The sequence below is a fragment of the Colius striatus genome, chromosome 4 (assembly GCF_028858725.1).
Source record: "Colius striatus isolate bColStr4 chromosome 4, bColStr4.1.hap1, whole genome shotgun sequence".
Taxonomy (NCBI): Eukaryota; Metazoa; Chordata; class Aves; order Coliiformes; family Coliidae; genus Colius; species Colius striatus.
Genome location: NC_084762.1, coordinates 93,326,185 through 93,349,615, shown reverse-complemented (window position 1 = coordinate 93,349,615; position 23,431 = coordinate 93,326,185). Strand labels below are relative to the sequence as shown.

At 47.2% G+C, this 23,431-nt stretch overlaps 1 protein-coding gene across 7 annotated transcripts in view; it reads left to right on the top strand.

The window, feature by feature from the left end:
- PTK2 (protein tyrosine kinase 2) overlaps positions 1-21,789 on the top strand; it is a 210,350-nt gene extending 188,561 nt beyond the window's left edge. For all 7 annotated transcript variants that reach the window (XM_061994893.1, XM_061994890.1, XM_061994891.1 and 4 more), the window contains 6 exons: positions 8,674-8,736; positions 12,331-12,370; positions 13,075-13,181; positions 17,368-17,523; positions 18,559-18,639; positions 20,497-21,789. In XM_061994893.1, coding sequence (XP_061850877.1) covers positions 8,674-8,736; positions 12,331-12,370; positions 13,075-13,181; positions 17,368-17,523; positions 18,559-18,639; positions 20,497-20,709 — 660 coding nt within the window. In that variant the 3' untranslated portion in view covers positions 20,710-21,789. The remainder of the gene's footprint in view (positions 1-8,673; positions 8,737-12,330; positions 12,371-13,074; positions 13,182-17,367; positions 17,524-18,558; positions 18,640-20,496) is intronic.
- Positions 21,790-23,431: the final 1,642 nt, after the last annotated feature.

Below are 23,431 nucleotides of genomic sequence, written 5' to 3'. Positions count from 1 at the left end.
TTTACCTGTGGGAAGCTGTGGGTGTAATTCTGTGCCAGATTGGAGATGCCTGTTTGTTGCTAAGGCAGTTGATCTGTGCATACTCTACCCCTAAAAGAGGGATAACCATCAACCATCTTACGAACCCTGACTATAGCAAGAGCCATAAGCAGTCTTTTACTGGAGGAATAATGAGACATGTTAGTGGGAAGATGTAATTTGAGAGAGCTGTGTGAGGTGGGGAGGAAGCTATGAGTATCACCAGGGTGAGGAGGAAATGTGTTGGTAATGGGATCTGCTGTTGCTCTTCCTCTGCAGTTATGTGGTTTTTGTTGTCAGTGCTCCTGGTCTGTGTTTTTTAGTTGAACTCTGGCTTCCTGGTTGTCAAAGTTCAAGTTCTCTATTAAAATTCTCCTGCCCCAGACTGAGGGCTACAGCAGAAGATGGTAGTAGGGTGTTACTCTGGGCTCATGCTGGGGAGCCTGTGGGGGTGTGAGCCTCCTTTGACAGGTGAATAATTTACAGCAGAATGAGACAAACATCAGTCACGTGTTTGGTCTTAAACTTACTGCAAGGAATGTTTCAGTGTGGAAGCCTTTTATAGCTTACATAGCACCTGCATTTATACAGGCCTGTTTTGTAACTGTAGGTTTGTTACAGGAGGTAAGGTTCAATAAATGTGCTCTGTATTTAAAGTTGCTGATGATAATGGTCTATAGTTTCTGTACATGCTCTCTGCACTGTCTAGAGCTGATCTCCAGGAAAATCTTAGTTCTACAGATGAATGATTTTCCTTTTAGATACCCAAATGGCTGGTTGTGATTGTGTCACAGAACTTAAACCAGTCTTTTAGAAGTCTTGAGGCCAGGACATGGAATTCCTTGAAAAAAATAATTCATGCTTTATTCAATAGAAAGCCAGAGGGCAGGAATGGAGAGCAGATCTTGTACATAGACCTCATTCCTTGCTAAGTGAGTTACCTTAGTCTCTGGAGGGTTTAGTTCTGTGTGGTAGCAGAATTGTAGAGAACAGCTGATGGCTGTGAAGACAACCAAAGTAGGATAAACCTCTGCAAGGAATAAACTTGCATAGATGTCCCCATGTCCAATACATGTTCTGGCCAGAGTTATGATGTTACTATTGGTTCTAGGATGTTGAAGCTTGCCTTTGGCTGCTTTCCTTCAAAGTGCTCTTGGGAATTTGCCACTGGGTCACCATAAAGAAACCAGTGTACCCAGATTGCTCTGTCCAATTCATTGTAAGCTGAAGAGAGGGAGGGGAAAGGAAAATTTCTTCCTTAATTTAGTCATTAGCTTTTCCAGTCATTAGCTTTTCCAGTCTTGAGTAAGCACCAGTTGCTTGTGACTTTTAGAAGCCCAGCACAAGTCAAATAGATGCCATTGTTGGAATTCATATGCTTACAAAGGATAAGGCATGGTGATTTCAGGTGGCAGTAGATGGTGAGGGAACTCTGACCTTTCTGTCTTTTTCTAACAGATATTGTACCAATAATTTAATTAATGTACAAATAATTATTTCTGGGGTTTGTGTTTTCATTATGTGTTAGTTTTTATTGCAGTGAGATGTCGTCTCTGTTGCCACCTCCTGCCCAAAGGAGATCTAGCACTGATGAACTTACAAGGGCTATATAGCTCTGCAGGTGATGTAGGGAGGAGAAGCAACTCAAAACTGTTTTCATGTTTTGATAACATGGTTTGCTGAAGGCTGGCTTGCTATAGGCAGGTTTCAGAAGAGGGTCTTTCCTTTTGGACACAGAGAACAATAGAGGGGGTAGAGCCAGATTTTGGGTTTTAACTTATGAAGCCACACAGTGTATTGCTGCTTTCAAAAGCAGCTCTATTTACACAGTCTTTAGACTCCTGCAGTATATCTCACTTCTGCTATTGAGAATTAGATTCACAGGGGAGCACCTGCAAATCGTTTAACATAAGACACTCCAACCAGGAGAAAAATCCTCAGTTGGGTTTGTGTTTGTGCAATTTTTCTTTTGCCAGAGTAGCACAAAACTTGACTCGAAATGTACTGCTGCTTCTACAGGGAAGAAATAAAACTCCAAGCATGTTAGTGCAAGTTACAAACAGCACTGATGCTGTGTGTGCTCAAAGAGACGGCCCAGGTGAAGAATTAAATTGCTATGGCATTGAAATGGAAATTTTACCAGTCCTCAGAGAGGTTGTTATTTGTGTAAACTGTTTGTCTGAAACTGGTCCTTGGAGAACATGCAGCCTTAACAGAATCCAGGATTCCTGAAAGGAAAAACAAACAGATCTCTCTGCATGGAAAGCTTCTGAATGAATGTTGTGTAAAAACTGAAAAGACATGTTTGATTTCAAATTGTACCAAATATATCCATTAGGGGGTGAGAAGAGAATTTGGGAGGGTGGGATTTTGGGGCACTTATTTTCCAGGACTGACACTCTCACCTCCTAATTAGAGGAGGGGTGTTGCACATCCCTAGTGTCTGGTAGCTTTAATGGACACTGATGAAACCTGTGGGCTTTCCTGCTGTCTTGGTAAAAGTGCTTTGGATAGCAGCATCTCCAGGAAGGAGGATAGAAATCCTTGACTTATTTTTGAGGAAGCTGAAGTGAAGACCAAAACTTGTTCCTCCCAACTGTGAATGGCCTCTCTGCTACTGACTCTTGCAGCTCACTGTAACTAAAAGATATGGCCAGCTGCCCCACAGTCTGGCAGGCCTGCTGCAGTACTTGCACTTCTGTTCCACGCAGCCTTTCCTTTACAGTGTTTGTATGTGCAGTCTTCTAGCCCTGACTTCTCATGTGTAGAGTTAAGTTCTAAAGGAAATCAATTAATTCATTGAGTTTAAATGTTGAGTTTCCTGGTGGAAAAGGACCTGGATGTGTTGATGGACAGCAGCTGAACAGGAGCCAGCAGCATGCCCAGGTGGCCAAGAAAACCAAGGGCATCCTGTCTGGGATCAGCAGTGGAGTGGCAGCAGGAGCAGGGCAGGGATTGTCCCCCTGTGCTGGGCCCTGGCGACGCTGCAGCTCCAGGGCTGTGCTCGGTGCTGGGCCCCTCACTCCCTGCCACAGGGACACTGAGGGGCTGCAGCTCCAGGGCTGTGTCAGTGCTGGGCCCCTCACTCCCTGCCACAGGGACACTGAGGGGCTGCAGCTCCAGGGCTGTGCTCAGTGCTGGGCCCCTCACTCCCTGCCACAGGGACACTGAGGGGCTGCAGCTCCAGGGCTGTGCTCAGTGCTGGGCCCCTCACTCCCTGCCACAGGGACACTGAGGGGCTGCAGCTCCAGGGCTGTGCTCAGTGCTGGGCCCCTCACTCCCTGCCACAGGGACACTGAGGGGCTGCAGCTCCAGGGCTGTGCTCAGTGCTGGGCCCCTCACTCACTGCCACAGGGACACTGAGGGGCTGCAGCGGGGCCAGAGCCAGGCACTGAGCTGGAGAAGGGGCTGGAGCACAAGGGTGCTGGGGAGCGGCCATGGGAGTTGGAGGTGTTTAATCTGGAGGAGACTGAGGGTAGACAGGAGCACTCTCTAGAATTATGTGAAAGGAAGCTATAGGAAAGTGGGGGTTGGTCTCTTCTCCCAAGTAACAAGTGACAGGACAAAAGGAAACGACCTCAAGTTGCACCAGGGCAAGTTTAGATTGGATATCATGAAGAATTCCTTCACCAAAAGGGTTCTCAAGCCCTGTCCCAGCTGCCCAGGGGAGTGCTGGAGTTGCCATCCCTGGAGGGACTTAAAAGCCATGTAGCTCTAGGACTGAGGGACATGGCCGTGGCAGAGCCGGGTTAACAGATGAACTCAGCCTTTTTAAGGCCCCCCTGAAGACACTTTTATTTTTGAGTATTGACAAAAGTTTGAAACTGCTCGAAGCTATCTTGTTATTTATTTGTTTTGCATTGCTTCTAGGAGAGAGTATACCTCTGTATTTGAATACAGTGTTAGAGCCAGATGGAGAATCATCTGTAACCACAGACAGGAAACCTGTGGTGGTGATAATGCCATGAGAGAGTCTGCTGAAGTGGTAGCTGGTTTGTTGGCTTCTCAGAAGTCATGGGAAAGCAACTGTGTCATTGTGTTTTCAAGGGCAGGTTGGAGGGGGCTTTGAGCAGCCTGTTCTAGTGGAAGGTGTCCCTGCTCATTACAGGGGTTTGGAACGAGGTGATCTTTAAGGTCCCTTCTAACCCAAACCTTTCTAGTTTCTGCCTGTTTAATTACCTGTTATTTATGTTTAGTTAATGGTTTAAACCTTTCTTTTGTGGCTACATTAATGGTATGTGATGTTGTTTTTAATCCTATAAAATAAAGATAAATATGTGCATGCCTTTTACCAGCTCCTTAGCAGACAGAGCAGTGTTGTGCTGAGAAATTTATAGTCCTTTCCTGTGATAGGCCAAGAAGAAATATCTCACATAGTTTCCTTATCGTGGTTGTTTTGTTTTTTTCTGAAATTCCCACATAGCTGTGGTTTTGTCACTGAGAACTGCAATTCAAATATAATTGATATGAGCTGCTGCTAAAATAAGATTCTAATTTTTAGCCTGAGAAAATCCCACCAAGACATTACAATTTGGCATGTCCTGAGAATGCCAAGACTTACATGTTCTTTTATTAGTGAGTGACCAGAAGTACTGGAAATAAAGTCAGTTCTCCAGTTTGTCAATGTATGAATCCTGTCTGAAAAGCCCTCATGAGATTTCCAAAGATTTCAGATAGTAGACTATCTATTAGGGGTAAAATATCCATTTGCTTTTCAAGGGTCTGGGTTTTCTGCAAGATAAATACTTGGTAAAATATCCTTCCACCCTGAAATATGTCTCTGTAATGTACATAATGATAAGTGGAAAAGACTTTGCTTGAGTTTACAGTTTAGTAGTTTAGGGCACAACTATTAATGTAGTTGAGGAGTCCAACATATAAGCATGAAACACATTGGAAAGTGATTTGTTGTCACAGCCAGTCACTGATTTTAGCTTCAAGGCTTGAAATATGTATTCCTTAGGAATCTCCAATTTCCTAAAGGCTTCATTTTCTGGAACAGTCTTACCCTGCACAGGAGCGTTAAGCAGCAACTTTGAAGATCTACACTCTTATTAGCTGTGTTCAGTGTGAGGGCTTCACATCCAAGTAGATGTCTTGAGGGTTTTCCCCACTCCTGCTCATCTCCCTGTTGCACACACACGCTCAGTACCTTTGCGATCCAACAAGTGCCAGAAATATCATGTTTACTGTAAAATAATGTGTCCTTTGACATTTCCTCAGCTACAGAAATGAATAAATCAGAATTTCATTTACTAAAATGGTAGCTGTTAGAATTTATTAGAACACAATCAAGCCACAGCTTCATCAACCCATCAACTGGCCAGAGGCTGAGCTGCCATTCAGCAGGATCTCGACTGGCTGGAGAGTTGGGCACAGAGGAACCTCATGAGGTTCAACAAGGACAAGTGCAGAGTCCTGCAGCTGGGAAGGAACAACCCCCTGCACCAGCACAGGCTGGGGGTTGACCTGCTGAAGAGCAGCTCTGCAGAGAGAGACCTGGGAGTGCTGGTTGATAATAAACTGACCATGAGCCAGCAATGTGCCCTCGTGGCCAAGAAGGCCAATGGCATCCTGGGATGCATCAAGAAGAGTGTGGGCAGCAGGTCAAGGGAGGTTCTGTTCTCCCTCTCCTCTGCCCTGGTGAGGCCTCATCTGGAGTCCTGTGTCCAGTTCTGGGCTCCTCAGCTCAAGAGGGACAGGGAAGGGCTGGAGAGAGTCCAGCACAGGGTCACAAAGATGATCAGGGGGCTGGAGCATCTTCCTTATGAGGAAAGTCTGCAGGAACTGGGGCTGTTTAGTCTGGAGAAGAGGAAACTGAGGGGGGATCTCATTAAGACTTACAAATGTCTAAATGGTGGGTGTCAGGAGGTTGGGGCAGCACTTTTTTCGATGGCATCCAGTGACAGGACAAGGGGTAATGGGATGAAGCTAGAACACAAAAAGTTCCATTTAAACATAAAGAATCAATTATTTCAGTGTTTGAGTGAGGGAGCCCTGACCCAGGCTGCCCAGGGAGGGTGTGGAGGCTCCTTCTTGGGAGGTTTTCAGCCACTTGGATGTGTTCCTGAGTGACCTGGTCTAGGTGGACCTGCTTTAGCAGGGGGATTGGAGTCGATGATCTCTAAAGGTCCCTTCCAACCCTACCATTCAATGATTCTATGATTCATAGTCATTGGATACAAAAGTGTGTTGAGTGTTTCTCTGTTTGTTGCCTTCCTAACTATCCAAGTTTTGATGAGGCAGAAGGAGGAAAATGGTTGAAGGAGCTGAAAGGCTTTGTGTTTATGTACCACTAAAGATTTTCACTCCAGCTGAGTGTTTGGATGCTGTTGAGTACATGATGCCCTGGAATCCACTCACATGCTGCACTTTTGCTGCTGGGAGGTTACAGAATTGGGCTCTGAGAGAGTTTAGATGCTGAAAGCAACGACCTTGTTAGTAACACAGGCAGGGGAGGAGGTGGATGTTACACCTGTTATATGGACTGGTGTGTAATTTTGTGCTTCTGAACCTTGTAAAATGCTCAACATTTCATTGTCTTTGGTGTCTGGTTTAGGGTGCATTGCTGGAGTAACAAATGGTTAAAAGTGCAAAGCCCATTAAAGGCCCCTGTGATAAAATAGTCTTTGACTGTTTCCAGATACTTCTGGGCACTTTACTGGCTAGAAACAAAGATGGAAGGAAGACAAATTGTCAACATCAGTGTAATAGAAATGTAGTTAGTCATATGCTTAGATAAACAATGAAAGCTGTTTGCTTTAGGTTAAAAATAAAATGAGATTCATGAGTGACTTCAGGTGTGTAATGAAGTACCTGACATACCAATATCAAATGAGACTTCATCATCATGAGGGAATAAACTGGAGATTTGTCCCTGCTAGACTTCATCATAAAATGCATTGCAAATTCCTGGGGAAACATTAGGAAATTGTTTGCTTGTGTCTGCTTCATTTCCTCATGGTTAAGATGGGGTTAAATATTTCCCTGTCTAGTCTAATTTGTCTATTTTTAATCTGCAAGCTGTTTCAGACAACCACTGTCTCTGACTGTAACTCAGAGAGTCTGCAGAAGGCTGAGTGAAAACCCAAAGGATAAGCCCTTCCGACAGACCACCAGCATACCTGGAGTATTTTTAATGTTAGAAGATCAATATCAGCGTATCTTTGCCAGTTCTGTCTGCCCTGCTGGCTTTTGAAGGGTCACTTAGCAGGATATGTGAACTGGGATCATTCTTTAGTGCTTTTAGAAAGAAAGATGTGGGATAGGTTTAAAGTGAAACGGATGTGTTTGTCCCCAGAAGGGACCCCGAGGGAACGTGGGGTCGGGTCAGTTACAGTCACTATTCACACGCCTACATGTCTCTAAATAAAAATGTTCTTTCTCGTGCCATGTGTGTCTGGTTTCTGTATCTGTACAGACAGACACATGAAGGAAGGTGTATTCATGCTGGTGTAGATAGACATTTTAGCTGTTTATCCAGTGTCATAAGAGAGTGAATTGAAGATAAATCCTCTTTGTTTTCAAGTGCCAGCAATAGTGCACTAGAAGAGCGCTGTTGTTCTGCTGCACTTGTGTCTTCAGATCTGTGTTAACCACTGTTTCACATGTTCCTTTATCTTTCCATGTAATTAATGTTACCCTCAAATTATAAATATAACATACCTGGCTGTCATAGAATCGTTTGGAAAAGACCTTTAAGGTGATTCAGTCCAACTACTCACCTCACACTGCCAAGCCCACCACTAACCTCTGTCCCTCAGCACCTCAGCTCCATGGCTTTTAAATATCTCCAGGGATGGGGACTCCTCCACCTCCCTGGGCAGCCTGGGACAGTGTCTGACAACCCTCTCAGTGAAAAAGTTCTTTCCAATCTCCAATCTAAACCTCCCCTGGCACAACTTGAGGCTGTTTCCTTTTGTCTTGTTACTTGGGAGAAGAGACGACCAACCCCCACCTTGCTACAACCTCCTTTCAATAAGTTATAGAGTGATTTGCTGGGGAGATGGGAAAATGAAGGGTTCCTACATGAAAAAAAGAATGATGTGACCTTTTTAAAACAACCGAGCCCCAGGTTCCTCTACCTCACTTAAAACATGCAGTAGAAATTCATTAGTTGCTTGTATCAGGAGAATAGTGCATCTGGATGTCTTTCTTAGCTTTCTGTGTCCAAATTCAGTGTTTCAAGAGCTCCAGTAATTGGCCTCATTTGCAGGCTTGGAGAGAGAGCCAAGCACATATAAGCCGTCCTCCGGCAGGAAGCGGCAATTCATGAGCAGCGCTTCTCATCCCGCCCTGGAAATTGTGCTGTTGGGAAGCAAACAGTTCAAATAATAACAACAGTGTTAACTTTTGCTGCCTCTGAGAAAGTTCAAATGCAGGCTTTCCACTGTTGTGTTAGGGAAACGGTACTGTCAGTGTTTCTAACAGGCATTTTTACACGTGCTGCTGAAGGGGTGGTTGAGAAGCTGCCAGGAGTTTCAGTAGCTGCAGTCGCAGCAGCGGGGGTGTTTAGGCTGGAATGAGATGACATCTCTATTTGTCAGTGTCCATTTTTAACAGCGTTTTCCTGCCTGTGAAATGATTTTGAAGCCCCCTGCTCGTGTGAAATGGGTAAGCAAGAGTACAGAACGAGGGCTGTCGTTTCTGTTTTAGAAACCCGACGTGCGGCTCTCCAGAAGCAGCATCGACCGAGAGGACGGAGGTCTCCAGGGCCCAGTAAGTATCTGAGGGATCTTTTCCTCTCCCAACTCTTTCTTCAGTTTCCTGGTAGAACATGTTGTACGCTGCCCTCATTGTGGGAGAGGATTTGAAGTTCTTGCTAAACGTTTCCACTGTTATTACACGGGTTCTACAACTTTCCAGCAGGCTTCAGCCTCTGTGGGAACAGCAGCCAGGGCAAACTTGTTTGTGGCAGCAGTTTGGGGGATTTGGGGTTCTTTTTTCCCCTTGAGGCTGCTGTTGAAAATGTTCCCACAAATATGTTGCAGTATTTCTTTAATGTTTAATGTTCATGTGCTGCATAATTGGGCCTTTTATTGAAAAATGTGGATAGTTTTCTGAAAGCTCTGTCAACAGGATGCAGGATTAAAATAACTCGTGCAGTTGTTTAAGTATCTGAAGGGTTTTCTTACCAGAAATGTAGATGTTACTGTTGTGTTACCCAGAAATCTGTTTGGGGTAAATGATCCACTAAGAAACAGATGGAATATAAACCCCACAGCCATTCATTTATTGCCAGACAACAGCTGCAGCTGTGGTATCCTTTCTTACTAGCTTAACTCCTGTCTGCTCAACTAAAAACCTCTCTCCCATTGTTTAACGGCCACTGGAATCTCTGAGTCATGGAGATCAAAGGGGGAGTAGGGACTGTTAGTGGTTGAAACCTGTTGCTTCCTCTACTGCTTGTCCCCAGGGATCACATTTAAAATAGATACTATTTTAAGTTCACTTTGCTAGTTGATCTGGGATGCAATTGGAAGCTCCTAGTTTGGCTTCAGTATTTCTTCACTACCTAAGAATTTAGGGACTCTTCCTGCATTTGCAGCCAAAGTAGAGTCATCAATGAGTGTGTTAATGACACACTGCAGCAGTTATCTAGAGACATTCCTGTCTGGAAGCTGCTAGGCTTTCGTTTTCCCATGAAACTGGGGAAGGCAGTTACTGTTCTGTCTTTGCTGTTGTGGCGTCTTTATATCGGAGCAAGTGAAGTATCGCTGCATTTTGTGCTACAAGAATGCTTTGTGATATCCTGGAGATGTTGATGTCAGGTAGAGGCTTCGTCCAGGTGGCTCTCTGTGGCAGTGGGTTTACAGTACAGCAGCTTGCAGCCAGCTGCTTTCTCTACTTGATTTCAGTGTGACTGCCTGGGGTTAGAAGAAAAAGTCCCAACTCCCAGATCCCAAACTGCTGGTGGGGGAAATCCTGTCTTTCCAGATGAGGTAGCACAATTTCACACCCCATTTGAAAGAGCTTAGTGATAGTGCACAAAATGAGCTTTAAAAGAGACTCTAATTTGTGATAACTGTATTTCTAGCTCCAGAATTCTAATTCTGCATTTGTAGAGTTCTTAATATGTTCAGGATGTAACTCTGACTTAATTTGCAGTGGGACGTGTCTAATGCTTCTGTGAGTCAGTTTCTCAGCGAGAGGATGAGAAACAGGCAGTTGTCATTTCTAGGAGAACTGGGATTAAATGATTGCCCAGAGTTACAGAGTGATCTCTGAGACAATGGCAAGGACGAAAACCAGTTCACTGAGGTCATCTACCTCTTGCCCACAACCTGACTTTTTGTTTGGTTAGTCATCGTGGTACTTGGAAGGATGTAGAGCAGAGAGCACAGCAGCAGCAGTTTCTGCTCAGAGCAGCAACATTGCAGAGTTCAGGGATGCTGAGAGGGAGGAGGAGTGCACAGTCCTGTTTGTGGATGTGATGGTACAAATGAGAAGTTGCCACACACCTTGTAGTAGCTCCCAACTGATGAGCACGTGGCTTTGTGCACGTTCTTTTGACATATACGTTTAATATGCAATTTTAGGGAAGTAAAAAGGCAAGAATTGGTTCAGTGGAATTGTACTCTGCTTCTTCTGTTCCCCCTTTTGTTTTCCCCCAGGGTTATAAGATTTGAAATGTTAGGGTTAGCTGTACAGGTCTAAGTTAATGAAATGACTGAGGGGTGACTATGGAGGGCAGACACATGATAGTGCATGAGGTGATTGGCCAGTGGCTCTCAGAGGTTCGTGGTGATGGCAGAAGAGTTTCAGGACTCTTGGTTCCTTCAAGTGAAATTTGACTTTTTGACACCTGGAGTTCACAGAACTGGAGCAGGCAGGGTTAGGATGATCATCTTCCTCTGTTTCTAGCCATCACATTTCTTCTCTGAAGCATTAAACTGATCGAGTATCAAAACTTCACATTTCTCCCTGTGCATTGTTAGGCAACCTTGCTTTCTGAAAGACAGAGACAGTAACAGAAGCTTTCCTAAGATCCAAATCCATCCACATCTCCTGGCTTCCCTTGGTCAACTAGATGGATGACCTTGTCCTAGAAGAATATTTGAAGTTACTGAAGCAGGACTTGCCCCTGGTGAACTCGCGCTGGCTGTAACCAGTGACTGCATTGTCTCTCAATAACCTTCTCCATAGTTTCCCTCTTTGTGAGGTGACAATCTCATAAGGCAGCAAACCAGTGTTCTTTCAGATTCTCCTTTTGCTGTTAACATATTTAAAAAGCCCTTTTTATTTTCCTTCTTCTAATTGAGCTTTGGCCATAGGGAGTTTTTTCCCTACAGTAGCAAACAGCATCGCTATAGGTCCTCCCATGTCACTTGTCCTTGCCTCCAGTGTTCGAGCACTTCCCTTTCCAAAGTCTGATCTCTTCATATCCAGGGTTGAAGTGTTCCTGGAAGCTTTGCTTCTGTCTCCACAATTTGAAACTGAGCTTCTTTGTGGTCACTGTGAGCAAGACAGCCACCGATCACCATGTTTATAGACAAAAAACCCAGGAGGACACCTTTCCTGGTCAACTCCCGTAGTACTTGCACCAAGAGGTTGTCTTCAATGTGCCTCAGAAGTGTCTTGGACCTGTTTGTGTCCACTGTATGATATTGCCAGTTGATGTGTGGAAAGTTAAAATCACCCATCAGGACAAGGGCGATTGACCTACAAACAGCTACATCAGTGACCTGAGCTGTGGGCTCCTGGCAGGTCTCTCAGGTTCCCCCAGATCAGGAACCAACCCTGTACACCATGGTAGAGCACTGGAGCTACTCACCTCAGCAACATGGGGGTTGTATAAATAGAGTTACCAAGGAAAATCACCTCAATCTATTATTAAATTCCCCCAGATGAATAAGCAGATGGACCTTGGTGAAGAGCTTTGCAACAAAACCAAAAAGTAAACCAGTTTAGAGATCTGTTACCTTTGTGGAAACCATTCAGCAGTGGGGAAGTACCTTAGTCCTCTGGTTGCTGCACTGCTGCTTCACCACTGTGACTTCTAGAGTTTGATCTCTGAATTCAGACTGAAATTTATTATGAATATGCTACCACATTTGATGAATCATGAAGGATAAACTATAGTGTAGAGGCCAGGGCTGTTGTGAGTGGTGCAAAACAACTGAATGCTTTCCTTATTCTACAAATAACATACCTGTAGTTAGGAGTTGAGCTAATGGTGGTGAGCAGGGGGGTATTTCTAACTGTTGGGAAGTGTCCTGAAAACTGACTACTCTCACTATTTGAGACTGTGCTGATGAAAGTTGTGAGCACTGTGGCAACTAGTCTGAATGTCTGTGTTGTTTTATTTTCTAGGCTGGTAACCAGCACATATATCAGCCCGTGGGTAAACCAGGTAAGCAGTGAATTCATATACTGCCATCAAATCCTTGGTTACAAATGTTGTAGCAGCAGTAGTGAATGATGATTTATGCCAATACTTCCATAGAAGGGGTGGATTTGATTCCAGGTAACTACATGTAGGTGTTTCCCTGCATCACGGACTTAAATTCCTGGTGCAGCCCCTGGAGGTGTAGTCAGCAAAGCCAAGAAAGTGTTTCATCAAGAGGAGGGAAATGTCTGGAGGAAGCTGAGTCACCATGTAGGACTTCACCAAACGTGGAGTTCAGATGCAAAAGACAACAGTAGACATCTAAATTTCAGCTTCTCAGTCTCAAAGCAAATCACACCCGGGATTTCTGCCATGAAAGTCTGATTTTCCCAGGCATGGGCAGCACATGTGGCACTCAGCTGAGGCAGGAAGGGTGAGCACCTCTCAGCTGTGGGGTAAGGGTACTGAGATGAGTTGTTCCCCAAGGGATTTTTGGGGTGTCTTACTGAAACAGCCACATCCTCAGAAACTTGAACTCCACAACTTTTTCTTCAGCAGAAATACAGATTAAAGTGTAGCCCCTGCAAACAATCACACATCAAGATGTGTGCAATCCCTTCTGCTAGTACAGTAAAGCACTTGCAGCCTTCGAAGTGTTAACAGACCAAGATCCTGCAGGTACTCCTGATCTGTTGGTCCCCTCAAATGCCGATTGTTCTGTTGAGCAGATCACGCAGCTCCGCCAAAGAAGCCCCCGCGCCCTGGAGCCCCGAGCCATTTGGGCAGCCTGGCCAGCCTGAACAGCCCTGTGGACAGCTACAACGAGGGTGTGAAGGTACATTGCATCACCTGAAATATGCTTCTGAGATAGGTTGTTGTTCCTGGAGTAAAGGCCATGGAAAGCAAAAGTGACTAAAGTTGCCAGGAAAATGCTGTCATGGGGCAAACATGCCCTGGCAGTGCTCCAGGGAAGTGGGGAGTAACTGGGAGGCTCATATCCTCCCTCACTGTGATTCAGCATGTTCCTCACCTAGAACCTTTCCCAGGTGAGCTTGTTTCTAGTTTGAAGAACACCTGAGATCTCCCATATGGGCTCAGCCTCCCTCAGAGCAGCTTTGTTAAGCAGGAAGGAGCACACTCAGGGGTCCCAGTTATTCCCACTGCCAGAGTCTCTCCTGTCCTCGATCGCAGAGAAGTGACACATGTCTCGGCTGTGGTGCTACAAAAAGCTCTTGGTGCAGCACCCAGGCTCCTAAAACCCTGCTCACTCTGAGGGACAAGGGAAAAGAGGAATTGGGCTGTCTGACCTGTGATCAGGGTACTTTCTAAGGGGTTGTTTCATCTCCAGTAAATAGGCAATAAACCCAAAACCGAAACTTTACCATTTCCTGGCAGAGGGGTGCTGCAGGGTGCTGTAAAACAGCCTCACGGCCTCGTTGCAGCAGTGGTTGGGAGTATTCCCTCAGTGATACTCTCACTGAAATGCAGCTGATTCATACATGTCCTTGGTTTATCATTTCCCAACCTTTACAGCCCGAGAAATGTGCCTCCAGAGAGGCTGTTGGTCTGCCATTCAGTGAGATCTAGACAGGCTGGAGAGTTGGGCAAAGAGGAACCTCATGAGGTTCAACAAGGACAAGGGCAGAGTCCTGCAGCTGGGGAGGAACAACCCCCTGCACCAGCACAGGCTGGGGATTAACCTGCTGGAGAGCAGCTCTGCAGAGACACACCTGGGAGTGCTGGTTGATAATAAACTAAATATGAGCCAGCAATGTGCCCTCGTGGCCAAGAAGCCAATGGCATCCTGGGATGCATCAAGAAGAGTGTGGGCAGCAGGTCGAGGGAAGTTTTGCTCTCCCTCTCCTCTGCCCTGGTGAGGCCTCATCTGGAGTCCTGTGTCCAGTTCTGGGCTCCCCAGATCAAGAGTGATAAAGTCCAGTGGAGGGCTACCAAGATGATGAGGGGGACTGGAACATCTCTCTGATGAGGAAGGGCTGTGGGACCTGGGGCTGTTAAGCCTGGAGAAGTGAAGGCTGAGGAGAGACCTTATCAACACTTATAAATATCTAAAGGGTGAGTGTTGAGAAGATGGGACCAGTCTTTGTTCTGTGGCGTTCAGTGACAGGACAAGGGGTAACAGGCACAAGCTGGAAGACAGAAAGTTCCATTTGAACATGTGGAGGAACTTTTTTGGTGTTGAGGTGAGAGAGCCCTGGCCCAGGCTGCCCAGGGAGGGTGTGGAGTCTCCCTCTCTGGAGGTTTCCAAACCTGCCTGGACACGTTCCTGTGTGACCTGATTGAGTGAAACCAGCTTTAGCAGGGCGTCTGCATCAGAGCACAGGCTCCTGCAAGTACCCTGGGGCAATCCCTGCTGCAATGCAACAGCTCCTCACAGGAGAACCTCTGGCTAACCAGAGTCTTGTCAGACCTGTAACAAAGATCCATGTTGTGGTAGACACAGATGTTGTCATAAGTGATGTTTGTTTCAGATGATTGAAGAAAATACAGGAAAAAAATCAGTTCACCTGACCCTGACAATTCAGAACTTGTCTCATCAATACATTTAGCTCAAATCTGCCTCAGCTACTACCTGCCTGTCTCACCCCTTCTGAGATGACCGGAGTATTTAAGAACCAATATCAATAGACAGACAGTTTGAGCAGGATTATTTTTCATGAGCTGCTGCTAGTGCTTTTCAAGCTGACATGCCTCAGAGAATGTCACGAGGCAGTAACAGATGTGTTACTGAAGTTGGCTTCCTGAAAATTCCATTTCTAAGTGCTGGTACTAGAACGTGAACTGTGTTTTCTGAAGTACATTCTTTTGACAACAAACCAAATTGAGCAGCCAAAATCATCAATAAGAAAAGGTGAACAGGATTTGTGTATTAAATAGCTTCTTAAGTAGCAAAGATGGGCTGATGTGGGGTTCTTCTGACAAGAGTTCCTTGAAATTGGTTTGGTTTTATGGCCCTTCAAGAAAAGAGCCCATGGTTTTTTGATAGTATGTGTAGCCTTGTTAATGTGTGTGGTCCCATACTGAAGGGTTGCTTTCAGAGTCCCTTTTCTGTACCCCCATTTCAGACTCCCATCCTTGTTTCCCTTCTCTGCAGAACACCAACAAAGAGGATATGAACATCTTGCTCTCAGGAGCCTTTAGGGCACACACCAGGACATCCTTGGTTTTCTGTTACTTACTGAGGCAAAGTCAGACAGTGCACACAAAGCAACTCCTGACTTCACAGAGTGCAGAGCAATGGTGTTGGATATAAACAAACAAAAAAAGCGAGGGTTAAAGAGAGCAGATGTTGGTACTCCTGCGGTGTTGGGGCCTGACTGTAGGAATTAAGTGTGTTGGGTATAATCTGTCCAGAATGAGTTCTTGGTAGTTCTTAACCATGACTGCACTTAGTCATTGCCAGCAGGAGCTGCAGTTTGATGACCAGCTATTTCATATCCTGACTTTTCTAAGGAAAAACACAAGTTTCAGAAAGACCAAGACAACATTTTCTTAAGCCTACAGATGGTTTGCACAGAGGGCCCAGGGATGCCCAGGAGCTGACACTTGCCACAGTTGCAGGAGCCCTCTACTCTGTTTACCACTTTGCTGCTCGCCAGACTGACTTGCTTTGCATGATCCCCTCCCCATGGGTTCAGTACAGAGTGAGCATGGGTGCATGGCAAATGCTTCCACGTGCACAGCAGGCCCTCGGCACACGGTGCTTCCATAACCACCGGCCCCAGAGCTAACCCGGGTGACTGCCCACACTGAGGATGCAGTTTGGTTTCAGGCTTTGTAACTGGTCTCTTATTGCTGCACATGTTCTGGGTTTGTTTTGGTTTTGGTTTGGTTTGTTTTTTTTTTTCCTGCTGAGTTTTATTAATATTGTTTTTCTTTTCTCCCTTCTTTTGGTAAATTTCTTTAACCTTCCCCCACATTCTGCTCAACCATAGCCATGGAGGGTAAGCAGTGCGTGAGCGCGAGTGTACGTGCCCTAGTCCAAAATGTCTTTGCATGTGACTTTGCCAGATTGACTCTTTAACTTCTTGATTGCTGAAGCCAATGAGAATCACGGCCTTTCACTTGGTGATCGAGGCAATTCCAATGTGCTCTTTGCCTGTGGTGCTTTCTGATCAACACACTAGATGGAATGTCTGTAGTAGATGTCAGTACCCGCTGGGGAAATGCAACAGAATGGAATCACTGGGCACTGAATCCTGCACTCCTTCCTTAGACAAGATTTCACCCCAAGTATTTCATAGTTTCATCTCAGGTGCTTCCAAAGATCTCTGTAGCTAAGACTAGCTTTAAGCACCAGTAGTAACCAAGTGTGGTGGGCTGAAGTGCCATGAGCCACCTCAGATGGACAGGGTGGATGGATGAGAGAAGGAAATCAGCCATTTTTTAACCACCTGTGTGCCCTGAGGGGCTGCTTCGGCGTCTGAATTTAACTCCAGACAGACCTGACTTGGTACAAGTTTTGCTTGAGTACAGACTTGAGGATTTTTAACCTATTGGGGGATTTTTGGAAACAAACTGTATGAAAACACTTGGTGTTTCAACCTGTACTGGTGACACCATTTTTGTTAATCTACTGTGAATTTTCACTGACAAGACAGTAACATGTACCACAATATTCTCTCCCTACTGCATCAGTATGTTTAACTGTGTACTCTGACAGTGTTTTGGAGCACAAACGACTTTCTGGAATGAGGGGCCTGTTCCCTCAGCAGTGGAACTTGTCCATCGGTAGTGAAGCACTTGGATGTGTCGAGTACTCTGTGCTCCTCGTTCCTCAGGTCCATTGTGGTGGGAGGTTTACTGAAAGCTCAAAATCCCCAGTGCTCAAAATCTGACAGATGAGGCTCTGTCAGAAGAAGGAGAGAACGGCTTGTTTCTTGAGGCAGGAGAGGGCAGGCAGCGGGCCTGGGCAGGGGGGCGGCGCCAATCTGCGGCCTTGGGAAGTCACTGAGCCCCATCTGCTGGGGACTGGAGGTGAAACAGCCCTTCTGTGCTTCCAGATTCAGCCCCAGGAGATCAGCCCCCCTCCGACGGCCAACCTGGACCGCTCCAACGACAAAGTGTACGAGAATGTCACTGGGCTGGTGAAAGCAGTGATAGAAATGTCCAGTAAGATCCAGCCAGCCCCGCCGGAGGAGTACGTACCCATGGTGAAGGTATGGTGGCCGTTCGTTCCCCGCAGTGCTCACTTAGTTCTCTCCTGAACGAGATCTTCCAGTGCCACAGGAGAAACATACTGGAAGTTGAAAGGCTTTTTGGGGTTTGTGAGGTGGGTAACCTGTGGCCAGAGGGCTGAGGAGTGCTGACAGCTGTCATGGTTCCAGCCCAGCCAGCCACAAAGGCCCACACAGCCGCTTGCTCATTCCCCTTCCCCACAGCTCCTGTAGCAAGAGGAAATCAAAACTCCTGGGTTAAGATAAGAAAAAGTGCAATAACTGAAATAAATAACAGCCATAAGAAGGATAAAGTACAATAATAGTAATTAAAAGAAGCAAAACCCAATAAAAAGACAGGTGATGTCCAGTGCAGTTGCTCACTGCCTGCTGACTGATGCCCAAGCAGCAATCCCTGCCCCCCTGTCAACCTCCTCAGTTTCTATACTCAGCATGATGTCCCATGCTATGGAATAGCCCTTTGGCTATAGTTGGGGTCAGCTGTCCTGGCCATGCTCCCTCACAGCCTCTCGTGCACACACCGGCCTCCCTCCACCCCACCCTAAGCCCACTCATGGTCAGGGCAGGGTGAGAAGCAGACACAGCCCTGGTGCTGCTCAGCAGTGAGCAAACATCCCTCTGTTAGCAACATCCTCTTCAGCATAAACCCAAAACACAGCCCTGGTAGCAGCTACTGGGAAGAGCATTAACTCCATCCCAGCTGAAACCAGGACAGCAGTGTTGTGGGTAACGGTGCTTCTGTTATTGTCTGTGCTCACCTCGGGGCAGCCAGCTGTGCTCCTTTGCATTTCAGTTCCTAAAAAGAACTTTTTTCTAAGGAACTCTTTGGTGTTTTGTTTTGATGGTGGACTATGGAATGGCAAGTGGGGTTTTCAGATTCCCTCAGCCATGTTCTGACACTCCCTTACTGTGATGGGGTATAGAGCATATCGGGTGCCTCCCACACTCTGGCCACAAGCCTCTCCTCTGTTCATTCCATAGTTTTTAAAGCTTATTTCCTTATGTCTTTTTTCTTAGGAGGTTGGTTTGGCACTAAGAACCTTACTGGCAACAGTGGATGAGACCCTCCCCGTGCTCCCTGCGAGCACCCACAGAGAGGTAGGTGCAGCTCCCTCACCTGCTGCTGGGTCTGCCACGTCCTGGGCTCCCCTCAGGGAGCACAGCCATCGGGGTATGGTTTGGCTCACTCTCCTTTGCACCCCCTGAGCTCTCAGATTCCAGTTCTTCATGAAATTCATTTTGGGAATGAATTTCTGTGGCTCTGAACGCTCGTTTCGGGAGCAGGTTCAGCCTTTCATTAAACTGCAGCTTGCACACAGTCATTGACCAGATGGTGCAGCTGGAAAGTTTTGCTGAGACATCCCATAATAACCTAGTTCTGGATGAGGTGTGACTGAGGTGTTTCCGTGAAGTTCATGAGTCAGGAGTAAAACTGTTTTCTTCCAAAACGTTGACTAAAGAGCAGGGGTTGTCCCCCTGTGCCGGGCCCTGGGGAGGCTGCAGCTCCAGAGCTGTGCTCAGTGCTGGGCCCCTCACTCCCTGCCACAGGGACACTGAGGGGCTGCAGCTCCAGGGCTGTGCTCAGTGCTGGGCCCCTCACTCCCTGCCACAGGGACACTGAGGAGCTGCAGCTCCAGGGCTGTGCTCAGTGCTGGGCCCCTCACTCCCTGCCACAGGGACACTGAGGGGCTGCAGCAGGGCAAGAGATGGGCAGTGGAGCTGGGGAAGGGGCTGGAGCACAAGTGTGATGAAGAACAGCTGAGGGAGATGGGGGTGTTTGATCTGGAGGAGGCTGAGGGAAGACAGAAGCATTCTCTGCAACTCCCTGACAGGAGGTTGTGGGGAGGTGGAGGTTGGTCTCTTCAACAAGTAAGGAGTGACAGGACAAGAGCAAATGGGCTCAGGTTACACCAGTGGAGGTTTAGATTGGAGGTGAGGAAGAACTGTTTTACTAAAAGAGTTGTTAAACACTGTACCAGGCTGCCCAGGGAGGTGGGGGAGTCCCTATCCCTGGAGATACGTGACAGTCGTGGAGCTGAGGTGCTGAGGGACATGGGCTAGTGATGGGCCTGGCAGTGTGAGGTGAGTGGTTGGACTTGATGATATTAAAGGTCTTCTCCAATCGTTAGGATTGTATGATTCTGTGAATGAGTGTAATAATGAAAAGCCAGAGAATGGTTAAGTACTATCTTAGAGAACTGTCCTGAGTTTGCTACGTGGGTAAGGAACCTGTGTCTGGTGCCATGACCCAATTTGTTTTTAGAGCTACTTTAGTAAGAAAAAGAGTGATTAACAGGGACCTGGAAACCTGTACGTAAAATCCATCATTAGGCTACCACAAAGAACTGGAGCATCTGTCTTGTGAGAAAAGGCTGTGAGACATGGGGCTATTGAGCCTGGAGAAGAGGAGGTTGATGGGGGACCTCCTCAATGCTGATAAATACCTAAAGGGTGGTGGGAATTGAGAGGATGGGGCCAGTCTTCTGCAGTGCCCAGCAATAGGACAAGGGGTAATGGGTATAAGCTGGAACCCAAGAAGTTCCACTGGAACATGAGGAGAAACTCCTTTGGTGCTGAGGTGAGGGAGCCCTGGCCCAGGCTACCCAGGGAGAGTGGAGGCTCCTTCTTGGGAGGTTTCCAGACCCACCTGGACATGTTCCTGTGCTCCCTGGGCCAGGGGAACCTGCAGGTGCTTGGGCTGGATGAGCTCTGGAGGTCCCTTCCAGCCCTACCGTTCTGAGAGTCTGTGGCAGTGATTTGAGTATTGGTGGTGGCTCAGCAGGGACAGGGCTGCTCTGGATCTCCACACAGCATAGAGCAGCCTAAATTCCATCTCTTCCTCGTGGTGCTCACAGAAACAGCCCCAGCCCCAGTCAGCAGTCTCGAGCAGGGAGGGAGATGGGTGCTGTTACTCTGTTAAGAACTCACTCAGTTGACGGAATCGTCTTGTTGCAGATTGAGATGGCACAGAAGCTGCTGAACTCGGACCTGGCTGAGCTCATTAACAAGATGAAACTGGCCCAGCAGTACGTCATGACCAGCCTGCAGCAGGAGTACAAGAAGCAAATGCTGACGGCTGCTCACGCTCTGGCTGTGGACGCCAAGAACTTGCTGGATGTTATTGATCAAGCCAGACTGAAAATGATCAGCCAGTCCAGACCACACTAAGGGCTGAGGGAAGAGTTTCATCCCTCTTCAGAATTCTGCTTACAAAGGATGTGACTTCACCTCCCACCAGCAGTGAGGATTAACCCAGTGTAGCCCGGGCTTTCCAGCGCCTCTTGCTTCAGCAGACCCGACCGACCACCACTGGCTCTCTCTCATTACAAACGTTTAACCGAGTTTTTTATCACAAAGCCAAGCTGGTCTGGGATTCAAAAAGAACAACCAAACCAAACAAGTGGCATTCTCACCAGATGAAACTTGTACAGGAGTCCTCGGGAAACCGGAGCTAAGGGGAGCAATCCCGTTGTCTGCCCCTCACCTGGGCTGCCACAGGGCCACAGTCCCAGAGCCCAAACTGCTCCAGCAGCACGTGGGAGAAAGATATTGTGAAGTGAAGAATTCGGGGAAACCTCAGGGCTGAGAATTCTTGCCCACAAGTAGATGAACTATCCAGACTGGAAATGTTTTTTATTAGAACACTTACGTCGCAATATGCTAATCACAATTTACAGAGAAAGAGTTAAAGAAGCTATATTTTCAAGACTTCAGTCATTTCAAGACAAACTAAAAGCCCTCTTCATCTTCCTGCCTTTTACTTTTACGTGAATGTGTGAAGCATCTGTTTGGAAGTAGCTGTAGAACACGACTGAAAACTCTCGGAGTGGTTTTTTTTTCACCAGAATAACGTGCCAGTTCTTTTGTAGCAACCGTCGTTTTCCTTGGGAGCGAAAGTGCTGCTTTGTACCAGAGCAACTCAGAGCTGCATTGAGAGGAGTTCTGTAACCATTCATGTTTCCCCTACCCTCACCCCGTTTTTATATAATTTATAAAGACAGATTAAAGCCATGTGGAATATTTTAAACCCACGGTAGGTAACTAACCCACCCTCTTGTCTCTCTTGCCCGGGAGGAGTTACGGTAGAGCAGTGTAATTAGATTTTCTTTGGTTTCCCAGTTATGCCATCTCTTCTGTTAAAATAAAAACCACACTCCCTTTTTGCTGTTGAGGGATATAAATTATTCTCAGGAAGAATATAATGAACTGTACAGTTACTTTGACCTATTAAAAAGGTGTTACCAGTGACGTTGTGTCTGTATTACTTGGTGTGTGCGTGCACTCAGTAGAAACTGCTGTTGGGTATTCTCAGCGTGGAACTTTTCCCCCACCCTAATCCACAGGCTTTCAAGGATTCGCTTATGCATGACTCCAGGAGCAACAGAGGCATCCAAGGAGGAAATCCCAGATTGAAGGTGCTTTCCAGAGTTTTTCCTCCAGCTGTGGAGCAGAGGAACGAGTCAGTGTTCTCAGCTAAGTGACTAGAGTTACAGCACAGGCTTTGAAAATCCATTTTCCAAGGGGAAGGGTCCTTGAAAAAGGGGTGGGGGGAACACAGCAGCTGAGGGGTTTGCAGCTCTGAAGAGTTGGCAGCAGGGGGTTGCTGGGACTGAATCCCTCCACAGGTGCCTGCATCATGAGCTGCAGTGTTGTGGGAAGGTGGGACGGTGCAGAGTGGGCTCCACTGAGGGTCTGGCTGTGGGACCCCCCTCCAACAGCCTTGGAGTCCTTCTGGCAACATTCTGCCAATGTGTGCTTTTCATTGAACACTAAAGCACATGAAAGGCAGCTCTGACCTTCTTCAGGTGCTCTGGAAAAGGCCTGCTCAAAAGTTATTTTAGAAACAAATGCTTGACGAGTTCCTCCTTTTGTAGGCCAAGTTCCCTGATCCTCCCCACCTGCCCTTCAGTTCTCAGAGATGCTCCTTTTTCTCTGGGAGGTCAAAAAAATGACACACTTGACACCACTCATGCTTGGTGCCCAGCACTGCAAGACTTACCTGCTTTAAAATCATACTTGCTGTGAAGCAAGCAGTAGCCCAGCCTTAGCCTGCAGCACAGGCCTCACCAGAGAGCTGCAGTGTCCCTCATTCTGAACAGCTCATCACCTGGACTCTACAGAACTGCTGCCAAAGCACCAAGCACACTGGAGGCTGCAGCCCTCAGCTGTGGCACTTTTGCAGGTGAGGAGGGCCTGTGGCTGCTGAGCCCTCCCCACACCGTGGCCTTAGGCACTGGCTGTGACACAGCTGGGCCTGTCAGTGGGCTGTGCCGCTGGAATGAGGAAGAGCTGTGGTGGGTTTGTGTGGACAAGTTTGGGTAGCAGAGAGGCTACAGAGAAGAGCTGCCAGAAGCTTCCCTTGTAGCTGACAGGGCTCATGCCAGTCAGCTCTGTGATGGACCCACAGCTGCCCCAGGCTTGGCCAAGCAGTGAAGGGGTAACACCTCTGTGATTAAAGTATTGGAGAAGGGGAAGAAGTTGCTGCACAGATGCTGAACTGCAGCAGCAGAGAGGAGTGGGAACATGAGACCTTCACTGCAGATTGGGAGGAAGTGCCCAGGCACAGGAGCAGAGCTTCCTCTGTATGCTATGCTGAGGCTCTGCCCCTGCAGGCATGGAGACCATAGGGGAGCAGAGACTCACCTGCAGCCAGGGAGGGCCCCACAGTGATGTAGGTGGATGCCTGAAGATCAGTGCCATGGAGAAGTGGCCCTGGAGCAGCCCGTGAGCTTGTGGAGAGGAACACACACTGGAGGTTTGCTGTCAGGACTTGTGACCCTGTGAAGGATCCACCCTGGAGCAGCCTGTTCCTGAAGGGCTGGTTTTGCCCCGTGGCTGACCCCACTTTGGGGCAGGGTGGGAAGAGCTGCACCCCATGGAAGAGACCCAT